The sequence below is a fragment of the Telmatherina bonti genome (genome assembly GCF_933228915.1).
Source record: "Telmatherina bonti genome assembly, chromosome: 17".
NCBI lineage: Eukaryota > Metazoa > Chordata > Actinopteri > Atheriniformes > Telmatherinidae > Telmatherina > Telmatherina bonti.
This window is the reverse complement of record NC_136615.1, coordinates 17,037,188-17,061,480: the sequence shown is the minus strand read 5'-3', so window position 1 is coordinate 17,061,480 and position 24,293 is coordinate 17,037,188. Positions and strand designations below refer to the sequence as shown.

The 24,293-nt window shown below is 38.2% G+C and overlaps 3 protein-coding genes across 4 annotated transcripts in view; 2 read left to right on the top strand and 1 right to left on the bottom strand.

Annotated features, from left to right (window-relative positions):
* Positions 1-11,523, top strand: part of nup214 (nucleoporin 214) — a 47,336-nt gene extending 35,813 nt beyond the window's left edge. Inside the window, exon 33 of the mRNA XM_079257227.1 lies at positions 11,140-11,523. Coding sequence (XP_079113353.1) covers positions 11,140-11,161 — 22 coding nt within the window. The 3' untranslated portion in view covers positions 11,162-11,523. The remainder of the gene's footprint in view (positions 1-11,139) is intronic.
* On the bottom strand, positions 275-11,187 carry fam78ab (family with sequence similarity 78 member Ab). Of its 2 annotated transcripts, XM_079257229.1 has the most exons (3): positions 10,976-11,187; positions 9,903-10,206; positions 275-5,304 (listed from the first exon to the last, which is right to left on the bottom strand). In XM_079257229.1, the coding sequence occupies exons 2-3, from the start codon at positions 10,163-10,165 to the stop codon at positions 4,779-4,781; spliced, it is 789 nt and encodes a 262-aa protein (XP_079113355.1). In that variant the 5' UTR covers positions 10,166-10,206; positions 10,976-11,187; the 3' UTR covers positions 275-4,778. The 2 variants fall into 2 exon arrangements, with proteins under 2 accessions (XP_079113355.1, XP_079113354.1); XM_079257228.1 differs by having other exon boundaries at positions 9,903-11,187.
* A 1,068-nt stretch (positions 11,524-12,591) lies between the features above and the next one.
* Positions 12,592-21,561, top strand: LOC306768538 (inactive phospholipid phosphatase 7-like). The gene is made up of 2 exons (XM_079256937.1): positions 12,592-13,192; positions 19,960-21,561. The coding sequence occupies exons 1-2, from the start codon at positions 12,709-12,711 to the stop codon at positions 20,346-20,348; spliced, it is 873 nt and encodes a 290-aa protein (XP_079113063.1). The 5' UTR covers positions 12,592-12,708; the 3' UTR covers positions 20,349-21,561.
* Positions 21,562-24,293: the final 2,732 nt, after the last annotated feature.

Here is a 24,293-nt window from a genome sequence, read left to right as displayed (position 1 = left end):
GATATAGAAATAATTTATATGTCTAGGATAAACAAAAGTAGTGATAAAGAGTAGAGATAAAATACATAAGATTATTTAAAAAAAAACAAAAAAAAAAAAACATGTCATGTAGGTTAAAGAGAAAAGGAAAGACAGCAGTTATTGATTGTAATCTTTATTTGAAAAAATTATATATATATATATACATATATATATATATATATATATATATATATATATATATATATATATATATATATATATATATATATATTCACAAGTTCATTTTTTCTCAGGGGTTATTTCCCCAGTGTTGTGCATTTTCACAGTTTTAAATAATTGCCAGAACCAACCCATTTTCAAGTATTTCTGTAAAAGTCAAAGCTGAACAAAAGAACACATTCTGTTTGAGCTCTTTTAGCGCTGTTTCCATAAAAACAAACCAAACAAAACAAGAAACTCAGTAGCTCATGTCATTTTGTGTGCTAAATTTTGGGGTTACATTTGAAACTACAAGTTTTATTTCTTGACATAAAAAGAAGAGGGAGATTAACAAACACGTAAAAACCCTAACATTAGTTTTGCTTGGAATATAAACAAAACAAAAATAAAAGCAAGAAAATGAAACTACATGGTCCTGAGTGTCTACTTTATATTGCTTGGGGGGGGGGATAAATAAGTATATAAAAAATGTAAAGCAAAAGTAGCAGCCCTCTGAAGAACTGTGAAGATGTGGGTTTAGGAGAGGAGACATCCATTCACTTGGCACTGTCCTACAAGCATGGCTACATCTGTAATATTTCTCTCAAAGAACAAATATGTGTTCAACTTAAAAGCATCAGAAAACAGCTCTGTCAGTAAGTGCCAAGAGATTTTTATGACTTCACAAGTCACCCACAGTGTCTCAATAATAGTTTTGGCTTTGTTCAATATTGGCACATTTTGCCACTCATACAGAAAAAAAAAAAATTAAATAAAAAAATTAAAACACAGACAATTTGGTGTTGAAAAGTCTTTTTTCCACAGTGGCTTAATGAATCATACAAACAATATTAATAGACTGGGACACAGAGAAGACATTTACTATTCTTTCCCTACAGTGTAGCAGGAAATACTCTTGATAGTTGAGAAGTTTACACTTAGTGAAACTCACTACTTCCATTTCATATTTTGAATATTAAAATGTATCACCACATACAGACTGCACATCCCTACCTGTTCATTAGTAAAACAGGTGTGTTTATGCATATGGCTTCTACACATGTGCATGTGTTCAGATAGTCCACGTGCAGGCCTGATAAACAATTACACACTGCCAATGTGACACTGCTGTGACAATCAGATACCACGCCAGGCCTGCTCCTTCCCCCTCGGGCTGTTTTTTGTGTGTGTTAGTGAGGGCATGCTCCCAAGCCCCTGTGTTCTGACAAGGACACAACCTTTCCTGCTCTGTGAGAGTGTGTGTGAGTATATTTGTGAGTGAGTCGAAGAGTCATGCCTCAACAACAACAGTCAAAGCACATCTGTGAAACTCTTTATCCCATTTAAGTTCCCTTCTGTGAGATCAAAACACACATACTTAAAATGTGGACCACTTAGTGCGTCATGGTTGAATTTATATTACATGTAGTCCAGATTAAGTACTACCTGTAATATCCATCAGTCATTGCAGGATACTACAAGGCAGTGCATATGACAAAATGGCCAAGCACAACAGTACACATGACGAGTAAAAAGGTCACCGAGGTTCATAACATGAGCAGCGGCTTTCCGCAGCCATCAATGCAAATCACAAATTGAAATAACTTGTGGCTGAAATCCAAGTTGCTCTTGGAAAATGTCAGCGTTATTTTCAGCTGGCATTAACGTCTACATGGATTCAGTTTGTCGTTGTCATATTCATTCCCCCACATGCCTGTCGCACCTTTGAGGACCGCGACAGCCTCTCAACTTTGCCATTTGACCTCACTTAAGCCTTGACCATGACACTAGCTGGCACACTTCAGTCCATGTAGGGCATCAGAAAGTGTGTCACAGCAGATCTAATTATGACAGCAGTCCCCTAGTAGCCTCCTTGTTCTGTTCTCCTTCACCCTTCGCCATGAGGTCCTGTGACTCGGCTTGGCACAGTGGCACCCTCAAGTCACACGTGAATGTCCGCCATGTATGAGCTCAGACTGTAGTAGCTGGTACATGACATTATTATTGGTCAGGTCCAGTTGAGAACATTTTATTTGACTTTAAGTGCTTTAGTCGGTAGAACTTTAAGAGATTATTTTATCATTATGGACACATTCTATGCTATGTGAATCCATTTCAATAGAGCAAAAAAAAAAACAAAAAAAAAAACATTTACCCATCACAGAGAGTACACTAATAATGAGTTTTAAGTTGGGAAATTCTGTCTTCTTTTTCCTGCCTTCATGTTGAGCTACTTTAAGCTCACTGCTGGTTGCAGCCTTATATTTTACTAACTTCTCTTCAAACTGTGATAGTGAATATGCATTTTCACATAAATGCTGCACCATGTCTAGAGAGTCTTGGTACAAATTATTTATTAATTTTCTATTTAAAAAAACAAAAAAAACAAAACAGAATCCGAAGGCAGTGGTCAATATTTCTCGTTTGGATGTTAAGGTTAAGTAATACTGACAATTATATTTGCAAAGCTGTGACCACACGAGGGAGAGCAATACATTTAGGACATACTAATGATCAATTCTGAATGGATTGATGATTAATCTTTGTGAAATCTTGAAAATAATCTATATTTTGCTGCACTGAATCAAAGCTCTTAGCTGTTTTTTGGATGTCTGCTGGGTTTACTGACAAACTGAGTTTAACTTGATCACTAGACTATAAAGCTACTGGGTTATCTGACTGATTATAAGGTTGTGCTTATACATTGGACCAGCTGGAGGTAACATAACATATGCAATACATAAGCAGATCTGATTAGTATGCAAATCACTTCTTTGGTTGGAGTCAAACATATAGGGACAGTGAAAATGAAGGTTTTTTTGTAGCATTTGAAAGCATAAAGCTGTGCACAATCAATATTTCTGACCTCTCATGATGAGGAAATTAAAAACCCTGATACCAAATTCACTTTCTCTCAGTCTGCTGTACAGGCAGTCGTGTTTTTGAGGCGGTGATATTTAACTGATGAGAGATGTTTGTTCATGCATGTGTGCCTGCGTTGCATTTGCTGGTGGTAAAATAGAAAGAGCCCCACATGCGGCCGGAGTTGCAACTGGCAGCCAAGAGAAGTGGGTCATCTATATGCCAACTGAGCATTTGGCATTAAACTCACATGCTTCCTGCTCAGCTTTTGAGCCTAGACAGCCGATCAAGAGTGAGAGAAATAGAGGTGGAGGCAGGGGAGACAAAGTGTTGTAGATAAAGATTAAAAGTAATGGAGGAGGGAAGAACAAAAATATAAATAAGCTTTAACATAGCAAGCAGGTTTTTTTTTTAAATTTTCTAGAAATAAAATGTTTTTATAAAAAAAATAGGCAGCAAAGTAGAAAAACAGTAAAAGACGATAAAAATGCACTCCTGTCAGTCACTGCCTTTTGACAAACGTATTGATTGTTCGGTGTGAGCTATGCATCCAGTTACTGCAGCGATACAAAATGGATGAAAAAGACAGAAGAAGGGAAGAAAAAGGGACCCAGAGATGGAGTGCTGCAGTTCTACAACAGCCTATCTACAGAATAAAGTGACTTGAATGAGGTCAACTGTGGAGTGCTTTTCAGCAGATTTTTCTCAAGATTTTACTGCATCTTAGGTTTATTGTGCCAAGTGCTGCTGATGAATGTTGGGTTCACTTGTCTGCACAGAGCATCTCCTCTGTTGCATAATGCACTTGAAACGTAACGCAGCTAATTCATTTTGTTGTATAACAGTTCATACACATAAAGCTGCTTGTGCTTGTTAGACAACAGATTTGGAAGATAAATGCAACTGGATATTAAAAAAAAAAAACTTTACGTGAGTGTAAGTTTTTTTTTTTTTCCTGTGCTATTGCTCCTGTCCTAAACCCACATGTGCCAGCACCAAAAAAGTCTGGAAGAAACGGGACAAATGACCAAATACTGCAATGCACTTTGTTTAAGGCTAAAATGTTTGCAGTGGAAAGCAATGTAAACATAAGGCAGCATGGATTAAATGTCCTGCATGTTCTTAAAAAAATACTATAATCTACTATGTCACCCATTGCAGTTTGTTTTTTTTAAAGAACACAACATCAAACACAAGTAAATGCACTCTCTTCCAGCATGAAGAAAAAAAAAACAACTAGTATTTGTACAGAAAACTTGTGCAGCATGTGTGCAGACTTAGTCTTGCACCACGCATAATAAAACCCTTCCATACTCTCAAATCTTACATCACTTGGCGCAAAACAGCCAAAATGTAAAATTAAAACTCCAAAAACACTGTTCTATTTCATTTTTGCATTTTAGCACAGTGAGACCCGACCCATGTTTGAAGGTAGAATGGTTGCACTTATTTCACTCCAGTTTTACAAGTATGCTTGAGCCCCCGACCTCAAAGCAACAGCTGGTCTTTTCCTCTGTGCTGGTTTTATTTGCATATTTTTGTTGTTTGTTTTTTTTTTGGTTTTTTTTCCTCCGTCTTTTTAAAACATGAGAGAAAAATGTAGCGGCAAAAATAGTTAAATAAATATCAAAGATGCATTCAAGCAGTAAGAGCTGGCGAAGAGGAGGAGTAAAAGAAATTAAATAAATTGGTGATGACGTTGTTAAGGTACTCAAGGCCAATGTCTGTGGAACAAGTCAGTATTTGGGTGGGATGACTACTACAGGATCACCATTCTTTGGCCGCCACATCAGCACCTGGGCGTCATTGGCGTTGGGCTTAACCATGGCGTTAGGGGGAATGGGCTCATTCTTGCCCAGTATCTGAGGCTGTTCCTGGGCCACGGGTTCCTGTAGGACAGCCCTCTTACCCAGTGGCTTCTCTGGGTCCACTTGAATGTGCAGACGCATCCTCCAGTGGATCGTCTGCAGGACCAGTGTCTCTGAGGTGGCCTGATTGATGGCCACTAGCCAGGTTGTAAAGCTCTGGTCACGGTGGATGCTACTAAGCTGAGGCACATTGCTGTCGCTAACCGGTACTCCCCAGGTCACGCTAGGGTAAAAATTGTCATTCATGCTAACTGTGAATTTACTGTCTTTCTTCGTGGGCCCTACCAGGGTACAGGTTTCAGTCGTGTTGCCATACCAAGGGTAGTTGACCCCGTCGGAGTCACTGATTGCCTGGATCTTCCCATCGCGAAGGTCGGGAAGCTCCCAACTTGACCTGAAAGTTGAAAGGAGTCACAGATGGGGATTTAGTCAGTAATGGAGCCTTGAATTGATGATACAAGTTGGATCATGCAAACAGTTTGCACGCTATAAAGTTCAAATTATAATTTGCACCTAACACTCAGGCAGAGGTTACCGCAGAATTTAGCACCAACAGTCAGAGCCTCGGTGACACATTTATGGTGCACAACCTCAGAAAAGCTGAACCACAGACATGCTTTAGATGAAGCTCCTAACCTGACACACCTTTTACCAACAAAATGCACAATGAAGTTGATATCAATCAGAATTGTCCCAAAGATATACTTGAGGAAAACCAAAGCAAAAGTTGCTTCATGTAAAAACCTCTGTTACAGAGTATAGAGAATTTAAATCTTGATCGTGATCTCTGTATCTCTGTTGATCTAACGACACAGGACAGAAGCAATAAACTGACCTGACAGCTCGACAGTTTCAATTTTTATTTTGATGACTTAAAATACAACGCAAAAATAAAATATTTTGACAAACACAGCAGCGACACTGGACAACTTAAGTGACCTAGTACCTCTGTTCTGTCCATCTATTGATTTTCCTGCCCGCAGCAGGAAAAAAGATTACCTTTCAGTCTCTGAAATCGAGGATCAGCATTACAGAGGAGATAACAGTGTGATCTCCAGCCACATGACTTACTGCTAGCCGGGCCAACACTCACACTCTGATTTATGAATTTACCCAGGGTGTAAGATTAACATGTTGAGCATGATTATACATCGCCCTGTGCATGTGTGGGTTTGGGTATATTTATGTGTCTGCGTATTCTTTCATGTGTGGATAAGTGTATTTCCTGAAACAATCTTTTTGAGATGATCTTTAGAAATGAATTGATGTATCTAAAACATTTTGTAGTAACATCGCTTTCTCATAACGCCAAACATCTCTAACATGTAACATGTCTCGAACATCTGCATGCAGATGCAAAACGGAGTCACCTACCCACAAAGAAACTCAAACCATTAGCACGTAAGGCGCTGCAGTGACACATACTTCCTGTGTGTGTCTGTGGTCTACGTTTTCACAACTAAACGGTCTGCAGGAGGTGGTGTGTGTTCCTGACAGAAATGCAACTGTGCTTAAAACTGTTTTTGTTTTTTTTGTTTTTTACAAAAAGAAAAGGCTGTTCAGCTGTCTCACTTTTTGACAACTGAGAATGTCAGGTTTTGTCAGTGTTGAATGTATTTATATGCAGTAAATCATCTGGTCACCCAGTCCAAATTAACCTGATATATGAATCTGGAACATGATGGTGGTGGAGAAATGCTTTAGTTTATCTGGCAGGGCTAAAAAAAAAAAAAAGGGTGGGAACCACTACTGTACTACTTTGTAGCAATTTCCTGTTACCTATGCCTGTTGAGCGTAAGCCTTGTGCACTACAGATAAAAACTGTGAGCTGTCTGGCAAGTTTTTGTTGTAACTGACATTAACTTAAGCCTCAGAAATCACAGATAAATAGAATATTAAAGCTTTGGGTCAGATTAAAGCACTCAGGGAGAGTTTATCTTCTTACTGGTAAAGCCCAAGACAACTGAAGAGAAGCAGCATGTATATAACTCATTTCCTGTTTCTGCACCTTTGCTACCAGGCTCATTTGACTTAGACTATATTGTCATTCAGATATACGTATACAGAACAAAGTTTTGTTGCAGTTACTCATTACAGTATAAAATAACAGTATAAGAAATTGGAAAATATTATTGTATGTACAAGTAAAAATAAATAAATGAGAAATAGAAAGAAGTATATGTACAGTAGAATATAGGCAGTACAAAAAGTAAAAAAAAAAAATAGTAAGAAATACAATACAAAATGCTTTAATGACTTTATAAAGTGTCAGTAGTGCAATAATCCAGGTACAAACTAAGAATCTAGGAGTCTGATGGACTGGGGGTAAAAACTATTTCAGACCTTGCATGTTGTAGGTAGAATTTGAAGCAACAACAAGCATAAATCTAAGAGATGCTCTTTGTCATTCAATAAATTTATAGATCCGAATCCCTCAGAATTAGTAAATCTGATACAGAACTGTGAGAATTATTCACTTGTCTGTGACAGCACTACTAGACATGTTTTGAATGCATTACATTCATGTTTATGATGCAGTTTGAATTTCAAGTGCTCTATTTCTTTTCTTGATTCACTTCAGCACGCTTGCATGTATGCATGCCTGCTTAGAAATACACACCGACTGTCCAAACCTACTAAACTGTGCCTCAGCATAGCCTAAGGGTGCAAATGGGAGTTATGAATGTGCGCAGAATTCAGAGTGCATCATCTAAAGACAACAGAAGAATCGTCTGTGAAAACCTTCCGCAACTGTCCTGCACAATTACAGTGTGTTGAAGCTTTATGACTTCTAAGTGTGAGAATCTCAGCAGGCTGAACTCATCTTCTGCATCCAAAGAGTGACTTCAAAAGTAAATGTTTTTTTTTAATGTACATGAGGAATGGCTGGCCTTGATATTTCCTAACATTCTATCATTATTTTCCTTTTCAGGGAGTGAAGGTTTAAAGACTTTGATACTGTTTGATTAAAAAATTTATAAACTAAACCTTAGAATACTTTTGCTTTTTACATTGAAATATTAAGCATGTCCAAATTTAGACTGATGCTGTATGTGCGATAAAGCTACACCTCAATAAACACTCACAAAGGGTTAAAAAAAAAATCTTTATTTTTCTTAACCAGTTTCCTTATTTGCAGCTTTTGAGTTGCTACTCGATCACAGTACATGTGAGCTGGCATTTTCACATAATGCTGTCAAAGATCTAATCTATTGACTTGGCCAAAAAAAACACCTCACAGGAGCTTTCAAGTGAGAGGTCGTTAGTTTAACGCTCACCTTGCACAATGTTTTCCAGGGTTCTTTTAGTTTTCTGCTTCTCTTCCCAAAACTAATTCTTTTGTTTGTTTCTTTTTACATCACTCGCACTCAGTAAGGGTAAGGACTGGGAGTTTCTGGTGAGACTTGTACGTGGCACTCTTTCTAAATATGTTTCTTGTAATTAAAAAGGAAAATGAACTTGTCCAACATCTATATCCAGTAAAAGTCCAGTAGAATAAGAAAATAAGAGCTAAATATTCACAACACAAGAGGCAGTTATTGTGCAAACAAGGGCAGTTTGTGAAAAACGCTGATGAAGCTAAGTTTTCGAGCAGAGGTTCTCTCTAACTTCCTCATAGCACACAAATATTGATTCAACCTCTTCTATAAAATCATGAAGTGGACGCCTCATTTCAATATAGCTGAGTAGAATATCTCCTGACACCTCCACCACGTGTGCCGCTGCATAGGGGTGGGGGGTATCAAGAGAGGACTGGCTCTCTAATCTTACTCATGCAGCACTCACACATCATCCCCTGCAGTGTCTACAGATAAAGCACATTTCAGATCAGCAAGTGATCGCCCAGCGCATGCAGTAAATAAGACGAGTGCTACTTCTCTGGCAGCGAGGAAATGGGAAGGATAAGGAATTATGCAGAGAAAGCTGCTAGCAGTCACTAAAGCTGATGTTTGTTCTGTTAATAGCCACAGATAACTGTACTGACAACTGACCGGATCTGAAAAGTCACAACAATTTCTTTTCATTGCAGCATACCACCCTCATGTGTCAGATTATGCAAGAGGCTAACTACTGATGGAGAATTAGAGACACTCTTCGAGGAATATCATATTTACTGTAGCTTTTAGAAAATCTGTGAAACATGTTTAAATGTAAAACATAAATGTTGTGCCATTTCCCTCTGAGTCAGTCAAACACTGCGTTTGCATCTGCCAAAGTTTCACTACTGTGCAATATTTCCTGTGAAAAATCATTTTAGCATTATCTGTAAAGTGAAAACAGGAACTCAGACTCTCAAAGCTCATCCAATGAAGCCACAATGGAGAAAAGGTTCTCCTTCAGGTGGTCTGACTCTTTCTGATTGTTTTAAAAGTTTGGGATGAGGAAACTAATGCATAATAAATATACTTTATGTATTTCTTAATCAAATTAGTTTTCACCTTTTTATTTTCACTTTCTTCCCTACAAGGACCACAGGGATTTCAGTTGTTTACATAGTTGTATACATATAACTTAATATTCTGCATTTATTATTTATGTCATTCGGGAAAAAGTAAGGAAATAACTGTTTTAAGGGTTCATGTATGAATTTTCAGAAAATATTCTGTGGTCCACTAGTACCATGGGGGTCTGGCTGTTTCTACAGTTTTTGTAAACATTAAGTTACAAGTTCATTGACAAAAAGTTTCAGATCAACAGTGTTTACAAATATGTATGAATACATATGTATGACGATGATGACGATGATTAATATAATCATTTCATTCTGTCAGAAAGCAGAATGAAATGATTATACTGGGTATATATATATATATATATATATATATATATATATATATATACATATATATATATATATATATATATATATATATATATATATATATATATATATATATATATATATATATATATATATATTACTTGTAGAAGTCTCATCCAACTCGCACTCATCACCAAAAAAGTATAAGAAGCCAGCAGTAGCCTACTCACATCCCTTTGTCTCCGTATGTATTAAAGAACTTCATGTGGTTACACGCTTGGATCCAGCCAATGGTCCATGTTTCTTTCGCCGCCACAGGCGGTACCAGAATTCGGGCATTGGCTCGGAAGTGCGGGGTCCGGTAGCGCAGGACCACACTGGAAGCTTCATCGATGCTGGTAGGGTTGGAGTCGATGGAAGCGTTCAGCTCCAGGACGATGATACTGTCTCGGAAACTCTTGGGCTTACACCTGATACTCTGGATGCAGCCCATTGCATGAAATTGCAACACAATCCACAACAACGCCCAAAGGTCTGGAGAAGAAGAGAGACGCATGGAAACAGCAAGAGAATCACCACTGGATCCACATCATGCTCCCTCCACCACCAAAAAAAGAGGGTTTACCAGCACAAAACGTCTTTATATAAAGTGCATATAGTCTCATTGGGGGGGAAAAAGCCATGCATCTTTAATGGCAAACTGTCAAAGAGAAAGACAAGCCTACAACATAGGTGGGCAGCGCATGCCTTCCGGTGCGTAAACGCAACTCAACCAGTCCAGCTCAGGTATTTTAACTTTTCCACTGCGTGCACTGATACTTTCATCTCGTCAAGTTTAAAAGTCTTTTATGATGCTCGACCGGGAGGGAAAAGAAAGGAAAAAAATAATATTTGGCATAGTCTATGTGGCAACATGTGGCATCCACTTGAAAGGTGAAGTTCTGGATAATTATGGACTGAATAATTAATAAAAGTACGCCACTACTCTTACATCATGGAGTCAGATTCCCTTTTGTATAATTCTTCAATCCCTGAACTGTTTATGGACCAATGGGTGACTAGTTATATCCAGCTGGTGACAGGATCATAATGCTAGATAAATGTGAAATGGAGTTCAGGTGTGACAAGAATATTAATTTATTTAAACAGCTCCATTCCTCATAAAAAATAGAAAAAAAAAATGATTTAACGAATTGAAAGCGTTATGTATCCTCGTCCGTGTTTGCGGATTAAAGGTTCGTGCAGAGTAATTGGTTGTGGTCTATTTTAAGCTGATAAGAATGCCATGCAATAGGAAGTCTACCTATAAAACAATATACTGGAAAGTCTCCAGTATCTTCAGCGGGGTGAAATCCCGGAGAAATTCAGAGCCAGCGGCGACTCTCACAGATCTTCGGTCAGAGGTATAATTCCGTTTTCCCCTCCACATTCACTCCCGTTTTTTTTTGTTTTGTTTTTTTTTTCTAGCCCCCCACGGAGCTGTGGCTAAAATCACCGTCCCATGGAGAGAGGAGGCATTTCCAGGAGCGCTAGGCGAGTTGGAGACGAAGCACCGCAACATCCAAAGGACACCGCCGGGTCAACTTCTGCGCCCATTTCCCCGGGTCCATTCTTCAATTTAAAAAACAGGAGGAAAAAAAAGAAGAAAAAATGTCCGAAATAAAAGAAAGCAAAAACGTCCGCTTCTTTCAAGATAAGTACCTGCTCTCACATACTTAAAGCAAGCAGACAGTTGCAGTCCTCTTAGAGATGTGATGCAGCTTTTTTTTTTTTTTTTTTTTTTTTTTTTATAAATTCCTGCACAAGCTCAGTTACGTCCTCGTCTCATCGCATGCAGCGGCAGGTTCACCACTCTAGTATTGGTCTCTCCGAACTGCCTGGGAAGCAGCTTTATATGCATCTCCATGACGACACTTCCACCCTGGTGCGCAAGCATGCTGGGAAATGTAGTGATTAACCGAAATCAAATTTAGGAACACCACGAGGCAACAGAGGCTAGCTTAAGTAGCCTAATGAATCTTTCTGATAACTAACCGATATAGCCTACGTCTTGGCCCTTAAGCCCTAATAGACTAAATAAAACAATGACGGTTTTAGGCTTCCAAAATACATCTGCTTTTCGCTGAGTAAAACGTGAAAAATTTGGAAATACAACAATAGAAAAATAATAGGGCTGATAATATAAAGGCTCATGATATAATAGCTAGTAAAATGAGGACAACATTCCCAAACTAATATTTTTGAATAAACCATTTACTTCCCTAAAAGACCCAATGCGTCGTGCATTTATTAACACAGATTTGATTGCTTTTGTCTGTGTATTTTGAACAGAGTAAGGCTACTCTTCTTCCTGCGCTGTCGGTTTAAGCACCTTGGAGAACTCCGCTCCACAGCAGGGCGCACTGCACTGTCTGAATCAGGGTTGTGCGTAAACAACGTCAAAAACGCTGCCATGTCCTCATCTTCTCCTTTGTTGACGGTTTAGTCTTACGGCTAACTTTCTCAGCTTTTGCTGCAACGAAAAAAAAACAAAAAAACAAAACCTTGCATCGATTACTGTATGCCAGAGGTGTGATGGAGGCTGCTTGGAGGATGTAAGGATGCAGGAGGGAGGACATCTTCATAGTCTTGACTGGTAAGATTACAACAGTCTTGCGTATTTCTAGTGGCTACATTTAGCGCTGAGGTTTTATTGCCACAATAGTAGCTGCGCACCTGTTAGTGATGTTTTTGGGACGTAACAAAATGCTCATGATGTTATCTTATCTCCATGCTGCAGATCGGTTGACACAGGATTGGCTAGAAGCAGATGCCATTCAAAACATTGCCTGCCTGCATGGTATAAACAGCATGTGCATCGCACATTCTTGAGGCTCTAAATATATCTATTAAGGCCACAGAAGGGGGAGGACTGGTGTAGGGGGTTTATTCTGGGACGTTTCACTATCGTGGTGGACTTGCACCACTTGAATTTATCTTCCAGGGATTGGCAATCTGTTATTGTACCATCTAAGGAGAACTCAGCTTTATCCAAACATGCCCTCGACTTACAATGTGAGATCCAGGGCGCGCGAGAGAAGCAGCGTCCTGAGCAGACCTGAGTTCATGTCCCTCAACCATCAGCCCCTCCGCGGCGGCAGTGGCGGACCCTCGGAGAGCCGAGGTAGGCCAAAGCGACCGGGTCAGATCAAGCAGCAAACAAGTCAGCAGAGTGAAGAGCCTACCGACAGCGGCAGCAAGGAGAGGAGAGAGTCCACCAAAATGCCAGAGGAAGACTGTATGCAGCTGAACCCTTCCTTCAAGGGTATAGCGATGAACTCCCTCCTCGCCATTGATATCTGTCTGTCCAAGCGCATGGGGGTGTGCGCTTACACGTCGTCCTCCTGGGGAGGCTGCCGCTCCATGGTCGCCCTGTTGGCGCTCACAGGGCACGGTATCACGTGGATCATTGGCACTATCGTGTGTCTCACACGGAGTAATACTCTGGCAGGACAAGAGGTCCTGGTGAACCTGCTGCTGGGTAAATGCCACATCACACTGCACCCCCTCTCCACAATGAACCATGGTTCAGCACACTAAATCCACCATACAAGCAACATGACATTTACTGAATGACAGATGATCATTTTGTTACATATTGCATAATGTTTGCTTGCTTACCCTTCCAAATATTCTTATTCCCCCCCCCCCCATCACATGGGTTCAGGAAAGTCCTAAATAAACTTATGGCAACATGTAAGCATATTTTTTTCTTATAAATCCTGTGTCACATAAGTTGTCATTTGTGATTGTCCTTTTTTAATTCTGTTTTTAAGGAGGGGACAAAGACACAAGCTTTAAAACACTTCTGAAACAAGTAGCTGGTTGACTGAAGTTTATCAAAATACCACGTAAAAGCTTAGTGGATCAATAAGGAAAACTGCCAGCTTTGCAAAAAAATAAATAAATAAATAAATAAATTAATAAGTAAAATAAAATTTCACCATTTGGAAGTTTTTATGACATCCCTGTCCCTTATAAACTTGGGGTCAAATCTAAAGAAAAGCAGAATACAAATACAACGCATCTCAGAAAAGTTTGAATAAATTAAAAGCTGGAGGAAGTTGGAGCAAAACTGACTGGATATTAAACAAAAGTTCCTCCCAAAGTGCAAGAGTTGTGGCGTCAAGATGTGGAGAAGTTCTCTTCATCAATGACTGTGGATAAATGTTTCAACAGTTTGGAAAAACAATGCATAATTCATAATATTAGAATCAGATTAAGAGTATTAAATACATAAATAGAACATACAACATTGCGACATAGAAAATCACTTTATGGGTTCAGAGATACTTTTAAAACTATTCCTTTTCTGGATGAGGACTTTAATACTCCTGCCTGGGCCTTAATAATCTGCATAACAGTCTCTTTTACAACTGTGCAACTACCATTATGCTGAGCAAAAGGTATTGGAGTCCCATGTGCTCTCATCCATATTACACCTTTCACAGTGAAGGTCTCATTTCTTTCAGCATGACAGTGTCAAGTCGCCCGTGCACATATAACAGCTTGGTTCTTTCAGGTCCTAAACTGGCCTAGCCTCAGTTCAGGTAAATATCCTTTTTTTTATAAACACTCACAAAAACAAAAGAAGTGGTACGAAGCAGTGCAGTGTCGCAGGCGTTAATGAAGTTGTCATGATGCAGCCTAGTTTTTCTAAGCAACAATGTTTACTGACGTGACTGACTGACACAAAATAAATAGAATATTGGAATACAGACTGTATTTTGTCAAACCAACACAAAAGAAGTGATTTAAAAGTGAAAAAGTCAGAAACTGAAGGTTGGAAGAGTTCGGTGCAGATAACTGTTAAGCAGGAGACTCGAGCGTCTCATGCATCTGACTCTGAACTTCTCATACTTATCAGATACTCATTTTACTTGAAATTGTCACTCTTGTTTTTTTTTTGTTGTTGTTGTAAACTGTAAACTATGTGGTTAGAGTTAGGAAAACATCATGGCCTGAAGCTGGCAACAAATCTGAAAATCTGATTACAAACCTGCATTTCCTGGCTTACCAGAAAAATAAAGCTCCAAACAAACCTCCCACTGAAACAGATAACTTTGAAAATTATGCTGGTTTTCATGGCAAATCCAATGTCCATTAACAGGCATATAATGATTTAGGCCTCCTGTATATGTCCATTTGTTCAACAAGATGGAGTTGAGAGGTCTATGCAACAACCTGCTTTGTAACATGTTCAAAATGATCTCAGATTTTTTTTTTTTTTTTTCACATGACAAATTTTTCTATCATACTTTCAGTTCAAAACCGATGTTTTGGCATGCAAATGTTGCAACAGCCTTATGGTAAAACTAACATCATTACCCTAGGTTTGAATGTTTATAAGAGGAAATCTTTTTTCCCATGATCTCACAGTGCTAACAAGTTGAAATGGTCTCAGAGAAAAGTTTGCTTTATGTTGCTGCATGTTATTACTTCATGTCAGTGATCAATAGGATAAGTAATGAAGTGCATCCTGCATGCAGTGTAGTGTAATCCAATCCAATGCGCATTCACTACTTCAGAAATAGACGAACATAAGTTGTGTGTTGTTGCAGTATTGTATGGCATTGCACAACAATTACTCAGAATCTAACCAAATTACAAAAACTTATTAACTGGGTTTTTTTAGGAGTTATTTCTCATGGGAACGTTAAGAAAATTTTGTTCTTCACTGCATTTATTTCTCTAATCCACATGGCACATTTGTTCTGCAACATAGAAAGGATTTAAATGGTTCAGATTTAATGGGGCACCTGGGTGTTTCCTCACATGCACTGGTACACACTCTCACAATCTCCACTCAAAATACAGATTATTCACCAAAAAGTAGCACAAATCTACTGGCTGCAGCCACGTCAGGCACTGATTGGAAGTCTGTAAATCTGGGGATTTGGGACACTGTTGCATTGTGTTTGGGATATAATGTTTGTTCATTGTTTTTTGTTTGGGATCGTTTGTAGTCTTCTGAGGTCTGTCAGAGGGAAATTAAAACACACACACACACACACACACACACACACACGCACACACACACAGCGACTGGTGAAATAATATTTTTACTATCAGAAAGTATGCACTGTTTTCATCTATCAGGAGAATAATTCACTATGACAGATCTGTGGGGTTTTGTTTTATTCAGTCTGCTGGTGGACGTACATGCAGTGCAGATATATTTACTATGCATTGCAGGGTCACACCAATGAATTGTCAGCGGGTTTTGAATTATGTTTACTGTTCTAGTCTAGTTTCTTGTTTTTGTTGTCTGAATCCTTTGTCTGGTTTCCTGTTTTATTTCGCAGGTTTATCCCTTTCTCTATTCTGTTCTGTTCACTTCCTGATGCTAAATGCCTGAACTCTGATTGCTTCACCTGCTCCTCATTTAGTTAAATGTCCTCACTGGATGTATGTCTGTCCTGTCTGTACAACATGTTTGTTTTCTTCATTGCACCATCAATTCCTTCATCCACCGGGCTCCTACGTCTCGTACCCTGCGTTTGGGTCTTTTTCCCTCCTCGCACCCTTGCAGTATGAAACTTATCAGAAAGCAGATCTGTTGTGCATCCATTATTATTCATGGCAGAAAGTTCTTTCTTTAGTGGGTTTTAAGAAGAATGCAAAGCATTCAAAGTTTAAAGGGGATAAAATACAATTCTGCCTTGTTTGCACTATTAAATAATAGATGAAGGAGTTCCTTCAATTAACCTCATACCCCATCCTTGTTCCAATTAGTTGACATACGTGAAAGGTCGTGCTTTACTGTGTAGCATGCTGTGTAGTTTGGTTTTAGTTGGATCTGAGAATTAAATATTATCCCACCGTCTATAATAAGACCACCAAACTGATAATGCTACAGAGGCTACTGTTACAGAGGCTATGTTACAGTTCTGTTGCTAATATTTAGGGGGCATTCACACCAGGATAATCTGGATGATTTGGTTTAGTTGGGCGATAAATTCTAAAATCTTCTGCACCTTTGTTTTGTTTACTCTGCTTTGACACTTTACTTAAGTGGACCAAACTGCCTGAATTGGGTTACACAGTTACAACAGACCACTGGTCAACAAGAAAGAAGAAGAAGAAATCGAGCTCATTGATTGGCTAGACTGAAACAGTCCATTAGCCACAAGTAAACAGTGGAGCAAAAATAAATGTATTCAGTCTTAGGGTTTCTGTTTATACTTTGGTGTTAAAACTTAATGTGGTTTTGACCAGAAACCTTCCAGTATAAGCTACAGGGGAAACTGCCAAATATCCACCTCGTTGCAGTATGACACATCTTATTTCACTTCCTTTCTTTGGTCTGCTAGATTATTCGAATGCATTTCGACTGTCAGCACAGGGGACTAGAGTTCACAAGAGGACTGAGACCCCTGGTTTTCAGTGACCGTTCACAATATAGACTGGACTATCACTGTAAGCAGATTTGGGTTTGCTTAAAGCAGACCAAATGGTGCCAGTGTGAAAGCACCCTCAAAGAGTTGCTCTTCAGGTCTTCAAAAGGCTAAAATAAAATCAGCAGCCAGAGTGTAACCAGTTTTACTGAGGTAAACAAGACTGATCACAATGTGCTATAACTGCCCATTGTTTTGTGGTGTGGTATGGTGGTGGTGGTCATAGATGGGGCTCAGGAAAAGATATATTAAGGCTGTGCTTACACAGCTGGCTTCTCTGTGCTCCACCGAACAGATAACTCAGGATCTGACATTTTTTAGGCGATACTGGTTTGACAACTCTTTAATGTGTGCGAGTTGCAAAAAATCAACAAGTGCACGCCTTTAACTGATTTTTGTGACAATTAAGCTTTACATAAATTTTGCACTTGAAATCAAATTAAAATCAGAAGTTTGGAAATATTTTCATTTATTTTTAATTGTAAAGGAAAATGCATGTCTAGCCAATTATCGGCTCATATTTAGTTATTGGACTATCATACGTTTTCAAAGCAGCTAGTTCCCCTCGAGCAGCAAATCGGATTTCAGCCCCCAGATATAAATAACTGACGGAGACTTTTAAAAAAAAAAACAACAACACATTTTTGTTTGATTGCAAATCTCAAAGCAAGAGTCCTCATGGGGAAGCAACTAAAGCAGCCTGCACAAAATTTAAGAAGAAAAATTCAATATTTCAGCTGTCATTTGCTGAAGAAAAATGCATCTTTAGTAGTGGCAAGTCCTCTCTGGTGCTTTAGGCAGCTGAAGGGCATCACAAGCAGACTTTTGCTTCTAGCTGATAATATGAGTCACCAGTGGCTCACCTCCTGTCATTGCACTTCTGAGATGTGTCAGCCTGATGCAGATGCCCTAACTGTCCCTCCTCACATGTCACCATATTCTTTATCTGTTTCTTCTGTTTGAAAACATGCCTCCTCTTTGACTTGTAATTGTTTCTTGTAGGAAAAATAGGACAGTTGTGCAATACGGCCAGTCTGACGGACAAGTGACATTAGGCATATGAAGATAGAAGACTTGGAAGTAAAGTTAAAAAGAGCCAAAATGAGAATAAATCTGGGAGTGCCGTGGAGCTATAAAAGTCCTCTGCAAATCTCTAACATGTGGACTCAGAGCAAATTCTCCGTAGTATTGTTTGTCTTTGTGGTTATTCTTGGTCACTAAGATATCTATTTTACTAAAGTTGTTTTCCTTCACAATGTAGGTCATGATGTTCCTGATATACTTTCTATTTGTTCTGAGCTGTATTTTCACTTTACCACATCTCAACTGGATATATTGCTTTTTAAAACAATTTTTCAGGATGCATCCAGAAAATGCTATGATAATATGAATGTTAAGCAAATAAAAGCACAACTTGCTGGCTGTATATTCCCTTGGAAAATAGATTCATTTTAAATAATGAAAAATTAAAGCAAATTTCAATACATCAGACTAAACTAGAGTGCATTTGATGAGTAATTAGTTTAAGTGCGTGAACATGCTTGTGAAATAAATGGTAAACACCAGAATGTTCTGGTCTGATTGGGAGATTTTTCAACAATACATTGATCACATAGTCAAGCCCAACATAAACAGTGGATGAATAAAAGTGCTCAAGTCATTGTGAAAGATACGGCAAACATCAACCTCTGTGGACACATTAACAGCAGTGGGACAAAAGGCAAACTTTCAGTTTTACTGAAGGCCTGAAAAGAAGCTTTATCAGTGTTGGTGAGACCAAGAACTACTTCTGGTGTTTAGACAAAGTCCAGCGTGTTTGGTCTGAACCTGGTCAGTATTATGACAATGAATGTAAAGTCCCAACTAGCCATTCCACACCTAATGGCTACTACAGCAGATACCTAATGAAAAACATTTTATGCTAAATGCACTGGGGATGATGTCCTTTGAGGTAAAATGTCCCAGGAAATTGCACTCTTTCTTTTTTTAAAATAGTCAATGCATGAAAGAGTTAGTAGCACAGTATGGTGGAGGTAGTATGCTGATAAAGGACTATTTAAAGGCAGAGAGGGAACGAAATTTATAGATTACACCATGAATCCTTGTAAATATATTTAATTACTAGCTGATAAGATGACTCCTTGTCATCTCTGTGTGTGGTGCATTTTCTTGGAGAAAACTAAAAATGGATTTTATTTTATATTCTTGCACCATTTTGCTCTTGTACTTTGAATTTTGCACGAGAACTTTGATGTAGGGTGTTGCAGTTCTATATAGCTGTGGCACACTGAGAAAAATCTGTATTATTACAACTTTTTCTTTTTTATGAAAACATCAGTTTTGAACTTTTTATGAAGTTCAACACTGAAAAAGGAACAGTCCTTTACTTACATACACACATATACACACTTAAATATACACATGGGATCATTCAAGTACAGGTATCATGACAATAAAGAAAGAATTTAAACATAAAATGCTGGATATATTTTAAAAAAAAAAAAAGTCTTGAGAGCTGAAACTGGAGGATCTAGGTACAATTCCCTGAAGTTCCAAACCGCTATGCACCCTTGGACAAGGCTCTTAACTTTAATTGTAGATAATTTCATTGTTAACAGGCTCAAGTCTTTTAATAGACATTAACAAGCTCAAATGTAATAAAAGAGCTAATGAAAAAGTAAAGATATAAACAATATTTACATTATGGAATTTTACTCCTATTTAGATGTTAGATTTTTGCCCAATTTTTCACTGTAAATTACTTTTTTAGTTACCTATTTTTTACAGTGTACTGTTGTTTTGTTGTTAAATACTCTTTTTTTTTCTTTCTCTTTCTTGATTTTTATGGTAGCTCTCATCCTTGATGTCATGACAGTAGCCGGAGTCCAAAGACTTGTGAAGCGTAGGGGACCCTGGGAGATGACGCCGGGCTTTCTGGATAGCGTTGCCATGGACATCTACTCCTTCCCTGCTGCCCATGCCAGTCGGGCTGCCATGGTCTCAAAGTTCCTGCTGTCCCACTTGGTTCTAGCCGTACCGCTTCGCATTCTGCTGGTGCTGTGGGCCTTCCTGGTGGGCATGTCCAGGGTCCTTTTGGGGAAACACCACTTAACAGATACGGTGTGTGGCTTTGCACTCGGCATGCTCCACTTCAGCTTGATGGAGACGGTGTGGCTCTCGTCAAGCACCTGTCAGACTCTTATTTCCATTTCCACGCTTAGCTGGAGCCCATTTTTCTAAGCTTTTGATACGTGGCTCTGTGAGGCTCATTTGATACCTCAGCTTTGCAATGTTGAGAACTTTGGATCATCAAGGTATTTTCACAAGTCAGGCTGTGAAACACTAATCTTTAGATGCAGTTGCAGACTTGCATGCATTACGCAAAACAGAAAGATCCTAGGACCCTTCCAAGACCTTTATGCAGCTTCAAATATTTTACTGTCAAACTTAATTCATCTGTTTTCTAAACCTGCAACCAGGGTTGCAGGGTGGATGTAGCTAATCCCCGTTGCTATTAGGGGAGAAGTGGAGTCAACCCTGGACTAGTCGGTAGTCCGTCACAAGATCAAAAAAGAAGCAAACAAGACGAACTGCCACGCATGCTGTCACATACGTCTATATCTAAGTTTAAGTTAGAAACTAAAAGAAACAAAAATAGGAATGCAAGATAAACTTAAAGTGTACACAAGGGATTGAAGTTTGATCTTCTAAAAGGTTTTTTTTTAAAAAATGAGTTCTATTAATTTGTAATTTAATAACAAAACTATAAGTTCTGAAAGAAGTTATTTCCCTTTTCACTTTTTCAGATTATTTGATTTGGGAATTTCAAAACACTGAAATTATAACACTGAAGAAGTTTGATCTCAGATTTAAAATAAACAGAGTTACTGATACTTGCATTACCTGCATCATTTCTCACTGACACAGCTGTTCTATTTCTTTTAAGATTTTAAGATTTCTGTTCTATTTAACCTATCTTTAAAATCTTCAGCCTTTTATTCTGTTGTTGCCGCCAAATTATGGACTTTACTTTTTTCCTGAGAGGGTTGAATATGATCACTTTCAGCTTGCCGTGTGTCCAGATATTTTCCCCTACCTTTTTGTCAAAGGCCAGTCCAAATTGGAAGTTTGCCTTATGGGTTTCAATGGTTTCAATGTCAAGTCCTACCAAACAACTGATGGATGTGTATGTATATTCAGTGTATATATGGATTGTGTGCACATTAGAGCAGAGTGTAAATGTATTGAGGATGAGTTTGGCAGTTACTTGATTAATTATTTATTTGATTCTGAATGTTATTTTTGGACCTTTGGATCAGTTTTTTTGTAGTAAAAATATGTTTTCATGCACTGGTTTTGTGCAACTAAATACAGTTTAGTGTTGAGTTGGTTTTGTTCTGTACAAGGATGTGTACATGATGTTTTTACTATGTTGTTCTTGCTAATTAATAAAACCAGGATGGAAAAATCTGTGTTTTATTATTTTGTTATTGTTGTTTGTGTTTTTTGGTGTGACTCAGAGATACTACTAATGCTTAAACTAATTTTTTTGGGTTAAAGTAGTTATAAAAATTGATTTTTTTTGTGTGTGTTTTTTATTACATAATGTAATACTTTGCGAACATCTTCTACTGAATTTGTGAGCGAAGCAGATTAAAGAAATAAGAGCAAGTTGAATACTATAGGAAGCTCAACTATCTATTTATAAGGCAGCATTACACAAGTTGTAATTGCTTTAAACATCACATGGGCTGTAAGGCATCACATGGTGTTTAACCGTGTCAGCAAAGTTATTATGGTCTGTCGAAACCCTAAGTAATGCAACCGTTTAGATATGGTCTTCCTTTAAATGTACTTTTTTGCCCTCAATTGTAACATAGCTACCCATCCCTGTAAACTGGAACAGCAATATGATCCATCATCAGTCCAAAAGTGCAGAATAGATAGTTCACTTAAATCGCAGGTTAACTGCAAATTGACTGTATTATTTTCATGCACTAACATAATCTTAGAAGTTATTGACACAGTGATAATTCAAGCAACAAACATGAACGATCTGGTAAAACAATTAACTCTATATTAAACAAATGCAAGTTTTGATGCATATATGTTGTCACGCTTGTCCTACCACAGAGGGTCTGACAGGAAGCAACACCTATGAGACATTGTGCACTCTGAAATGGCTCAAAACAGGAGACGCTCTGAAATGGCTCAAAACAGGAGGAACTGAAACTGCTTCATAAGTACTATTTCCTGCTTTTTCAGATGGCCTAATTCTATGTTCTGCATTTTTGTTTGCAGTTATGACTAAATTGAAAATGGTAACATCTCATGTACAAGTTTTTTTTTCATATAATAAAATGTTGTGAGCAGTGACAGTGGCCTAACTGTCTACAGTACAGGACTTTCAATTTTTTTTTAAAATAAAAATGTTTAAGTTCAAACTAAAAGGTTTGTTTCCAGGCAAAAAAATCACATCATGTTCTAGGAAAGGATTGTTTACATTTTTTTTCTTTTTTGTGTGTTCTGAAATCAAGGCCTCCAGCCTCTCAGTAGCATTTTCCCATAATATCCCTGTGAGCAAAAACTGATTGCATTTGTGGACTGTTTCTGCTGAGTTTAATGTATTAAGTTAATAGATTCTACACCTCCCACTGTTGTGTCTTCATGCTCAGTTTAGGAGTGTATTAAATAGATATGGCTGAAATGAGACATGACACTGATTTAGTTGTCTCCCACCTCTGTGCATGCTGTATTGCTTTCAGTATTATACACATTCTGGTGATCACAAGTGCATTTGTTATTTTTCTATGTGCACTTGGAAATGTTCCCTTGTGAGGATAAGACACTGTTTGACAGAAGACCAAGAGAAACCTTGATGGAGGGCACCCCCTGGAGTAAAAGTGGAGAACTCTTGAAATGACCTTTGTTCACATTTATGAAACTTCAAGGATTTGTTTCCCACCTTTCTAACCTAACTGGCCTTGGAGTGGCTGTGCAGTAGACTATGAGTAGGGCATTAGCTTTATCTGTGAGATGTTGATAATCCTCTCACCCCATTCTCCTGGCTGCACTACTTTTGTTAGGGTTTTAGCATTGATTTACTGTTTTAAAATAAACCCCATGTTTTGAGTCCATCGGGATCTTGAGGGCTGGTGTATTCCAAGTTTTAGAAATTTCCCTCCTGCAACACACCTGATGCAGGAAGCTCAGTTCAAGTCTGCTAATTGTGCACTAATTTGATTCAAATGTGTTGCAGCAGGGAAACTTATTAAACTGGCAGGTCTCCGGCCCTCGTGGACAAAGATCGAGGATTGCTGTTGTACATCATAGCAGGTTCATTAGAAATTTTTCTGGAAGATGTCCCCACCATATTGACTGAAAATGTCGGAAAGCTCAACTTGTATACATTTTTCCACGTAAGATAAAGTCTTTTAATGTTTTTTTTTTTCTGACCGTATCTCTTGCAGAAAACCATGGAACCCAAACTAAAAATGTTGAAAAGCAAAACTCTGTGTGATAGCAACGGCAATTTGTTTTAGAAGATAGCTTGTCTTTATAATGTAAAATAGTGAAATTCCCAGTCAATTTTTCTGCATGACATAAACTCAATTTTGTTTCCACCTTCTTGCAGACTTCTACTGATGTGCGGGTGCTTTGATTTGTGCTTCAGAGCATAACAGCTGTGCCATGATCAGATAAAAACAGTGTTTTATCTTTCAGATTGGCAGCTTTCTTACTACCATTGTTAGTCCTCCTCTTACACCCTGGCTCAGTCCTATTTGTAACATTAAAGAGATTTCAGCGTAATACATTTGTTGATATTTTTCATGCTTTTCTCTTTTGTCTGAGAAGTCCATGCTTGTTGTGCTACTGTGTCTAGCCTGTATGTACCTTTTGAGGCTCTTTTTGTATTGCAACATTATCATGATTAAAATTTCTCTGTGAGAAAAAGTGAACATTGCCCATAAAAGAAGCAAAAATTAGTTCCAACTGAAAGAAATTAGATTCTTTTTGTGCCATTTGCCTAGTTTATATGCATTAGTTTAATTTGCATCTAAATTTGAGAGTTTCTATTGTGTTTTCATGTCATTTCCAGTTCTATGCTACGATCATTTAGCAGACACTTTTATCCAAAGCAACTTACGTATGAGAGAGAACAACACAAGCACAAAATCAAACAGT